Here is a 3,755-nt window from a genome sequence, read left to right on the forward strand (position 1 = left end):
CCTCCTGGCCCAGGGAATGGTCGCAGCCAGGTCTCGCAGCCACCTCAGGCGGTCAATCCCCACTGATGGCGCTCCACCGTCTCCCTGCTACAGTCCGCCTTCGAGACCGGCGACTCCCAGCGGGCTCCTATTGTGTGCTAGCCCAGTGGGCCCCCTGTGCCCCGCCGCTCAGTCCCTGCGCCCCCGATCTCCTCACTTAACTGGGCTTACCGCCTGGGCTCCACTCCTCACAGGCGCTCTCATGCAGGGCTGATACCTCACAACGGGTCCCAGGTCTGTGTCTGCACCATGGGGGGAATCTTATGCTCCAGTGATCCACTTTCGAGGAGGCCCCCGGCACCAGCAGGTCGGGGTTCTAGCCCTCAGCCCGATCCTCTGCGCCACCCTCCTGACTGTTTCACTCCTTGGGGTTCAGAGATGTCCGTCGCTGCCTCTCCACTACCTCTGCCCCCAGATGCCGTCTAGGCGGGGCCCAATCCAATGATCCGCTGGCCTTCCCGGGGCGAGGGCGCCCCCGGTATTTCAACAGCAGGCCTCAACCCCGGTCTCAGGTAGATTCGCCGCAGCCCGACCGGCCTCCTCTCTCCGTAGGCCTCAGCGCCACGTCTCCCTGGCGCCTCCGCTCCTGGCACAGCAGTTAGCCGCCTCGCCGCACTCCGGGCCAGGCTGGGCCCAGTTGCGCCGCCCACCACGGTCCCTGGTACCTCCAATCCACGACTGGCCTCAGCTGGCGGCGCCCGGCCCAGACCACGGCCCTCCTCCAGGTCCTCCGGGTCGCCTCTGCAATCTGTGCGGCCTCCTCTCCTCCGGGGGCCAGGGGACCCCTGCCGCCTTCTCACCGCCTCCTCCAGCCACCACACGGGGTCAGGCACCACGCAATCTGGGGGACCGCCGTCCCTCCCGCATCTCCGGGCTCCTCCTCCACCTCAGCTGTAGGCCTCAACCCCGGCCTAGAGTAGGCGCACCGCCTCCGGGCCGAAGGAGGCCCCACTCCGGGCCAGGCAGTGCATGCAGGTTCGACTCCGCAAACCCCTGGACAGCCGTCCGGTTATCGCGCCTCACCCCGTGTCCGGCGGGCCCAGCGCCACAGCCTCCGCACTCTTAAGGTGCCTCTAGTGGCCGCACGCTGCCTCCGTATCTTCCGGGCCTGCTCCCACTGCCAGTCCAGCCGCTCCGTGCTCTGGCGTCTCAACTCGCCAAAGCAGCTCGCACAGCTCTGTGGGCGGCACCGTAGCGTCTCCCAGATCTCCGGCCCCCACCTGGATAGCGCGGGGGAGAAACGCGCCAGGGGACAGCAACGGGTAAGCCGGGGCCGAAGGAGCTAGCCGGGAGCACGTCCGCTCACTCCGCCATCTTGGCCACGCCCCCTATTCTCAGACCCAATTTTTAATTAAAGATTTTACAAAATTCGTAGCACTGATACAGTTTTCCCCCAGTGTGTGTCATCTCAAATTGAGTGAGATCGGCTACGATGGAAGCTTTCGGGGCATTCTGGCACTCATACATTTTTCACTGTATGTTTTCTCCTGTGTATAATTAGATTATATTTCTGACTGAATCTTTTCTGGCATTCGGAGCACTGATGAGGTTTTTCCCTAGTGTGGGTTCTCTCATGTTGAGTGAGATGGTTTTTCCCAGTAAAAGTTTTCTGGCATTCAAGGCACTGATAAGGCTTTTCTCCAGTATGTGTTCTTTCATGCTGATTAAGACCGGATTTCTGAATGAACCTTTTCTGGCATTCAGGGCACTGATAAGGCTTTTCCCCAGTATGTGTTCTTTCATGCTGAGTGAGAGTGATTTTCTGACTGAATCTTTTCTGGCATTCAGAGCACTGATAAGGCTTTTCCCCAGTATGTGTTCTTTCATGCTGAGTGAGAGTAATTTTCTGACTGAATCTTTTCTGGCATTCAGAGCACTGATAAGGCTTTTCCCCAGTATGTGTTCTTTCATGGTAAGTAAGACTGATTTTCCGAATGAACCTTTTCTGGCACACAGAGCACTTATAAGGTTTTTCCCCAGTGTGTGTTCTTTCATGCTCAGTAAGACCGGTTTTCTGAATGAAGCTTTTCTGGCATTCAAGGCACTGATAAGGCTTTTCCCCAGTATGTGTTCTTTCATGCTGAGTAAGACCGCTTTTATGACTGAAGCGTTTCTGGCATTCAGGGCACTGATAAGGCTTTTCCCCAGTATGTGTTCTTTCATGGTAAGTAAGACTCATTTTCCGACTGAACCTTTTCTGGCACACAGAGCACTTATAAGGTTTTTCCCCAGTATGATCTTTTTCATGGTCAGCAAGACTGACTTTCTGTCTGAAGCTTTTCTGGCATTTAGAACATCTGTAAGGTTTTTCCCCAGTGTGTGTTCTTTCATGGTGAGTGAGACTAGTTTTATGACTGAAGCCTTTCTGGCACTTGGAGCACTCATAAGGTTTTTTCCCAGTGTGTGTTCTCTCATGTTGATTGAGGATATATTTATGATAGAAGCTTTTTTGGCATTCATAGTACTGATAAGGTTTTTCCACAGTATGTGTTCTTTTGTGGTGAATAAGACAGATTTTCTGAAGGAAGCCTTTTTGACATTCAGAGCACTTATGAGGTTTTTCCCCAGTGAGTGTTCTTTCATGTTTAGTAAGACTGCTTCTCCGATGGAAGCTTTTCTTGCATTCAGAACAAGGATAAGGTTTTTCAAATGTGTATTCTCTCATGCTCAGTGAAATGGGTTTTTTGAGTAAAGGCTTTCTGGCATTCAAAGCACTGTTGAGGTTTTCCCCCAGTGTCTGTTCTCTCCTGGTTTGTGAAACTGCTTTTCTGGATGAAGGTTTTCTGGAATTTAATGCACTGATAATGCTTTTCCCAGCTGTGTGTTGTCTCATTTTGATTGAGATAGGATTGACAACTAAAGCTGTTCTTGAATTCAATACAGTTATAAAATTGTTTTCTGGAGTTAATATCTCCAAGCCTGGTGTTGTCTCACATACATGCCAAGGAGTGCTTATGATGTCACCTCTAGGGCTAGCCTACGTTATCCTATAAACTTTTACTGAGCTGGGCCACAGCACCTATGAGGATGTCTCCAACGTATGCACATGTAGGTTCTCATACAGAATTAAAATCATGTTGAAACTTTAAGATTTACACACGTTTACATATTTAGACTTTTATAAAGAACTGATGAGGCATCTGACGTGTTTAGTGTTAATACATCAGGAAGTTTTTTTCATTCAGGTCAAGGTAGGAAATAGGCTTGTGAATGATAATAGTTTTCACTATCACCAGAAGGTCCCTTTTACCTTCCCTTTTCCCAACGAGACAAACATCATACCAAGAAAGCCCTTCATTGTGAAGGTTCTACGTAGTTATGAAGAGGTCGATGAACCACAGAGAAAGACGTGGATGCGGGTATCTTCTACACTGAATGTTGTGCTCTGCCGTCTTGCTCTGCTGAGGTCTTTGAAAGATCTTTAACAATGACTTTTTATGCACTGCTTTCGTTCTATCATCTTAAATAGGATGGCCCCTTCAAATAAATCTTGTTTCATCATGTTGAGGGGGTTGGTATTTCTAACAAAAGTTCCCACTTTCTGTGCAGGGATAAAATGTTGTGTTGTTGCTTTTATCTTCTCTGCTGCATTCTTCCAGTACCATCAGTTTGAAGCTATAACAGAAGTTATTCTCAGGTGCACTGTGTTCAGCTTTAATTACTTTGCATTATTGTATTCATCTCCAAATGTCTCTTTTGAGAGAAAATATTCTTAC

General features: G+C 50.0%; 1 protein-coding gene across 1 annotated transcript; it reads right to left on the reverse strand.

Moving 5' to 3' along the window:
- Positions 1-1,304: 1,304 nt before the first annotated feature.
- On the reverse strand, positions 1,305-3,648 carry LOC144806688 (uncharacterized). Its single transcript, XM_078672993.1, has one exon. It carries the CDS (start codon positions 2,870-2,872, stop codon positions 1,499-1,501), a length of 1,374 nt encoding a protein of 457 aa, XP_078529119.1. The 5' UTR covers positions 2,873-3,648; the 3' UTR covers positions 1,305-1,498.
- Positions 3,649-3,755: the final 107 nt, after the last annotated feature.

This window comes from Lissotriton helveticus, unplaced genomic scaffold, assembly GCF_964261635.1.
Source record: "Lissotriton helveticus unplaced genomic scaffold, aLisHel1.1 SCAFFOLD_1661, whole genome shotgun sequence".
NCBI classification, from domain to species: Eukaryota; Metazoa; Chordata; class Amphibia; order Caudata; family Salamandridae; genus Lissotriton; species Lissotriton helveticus.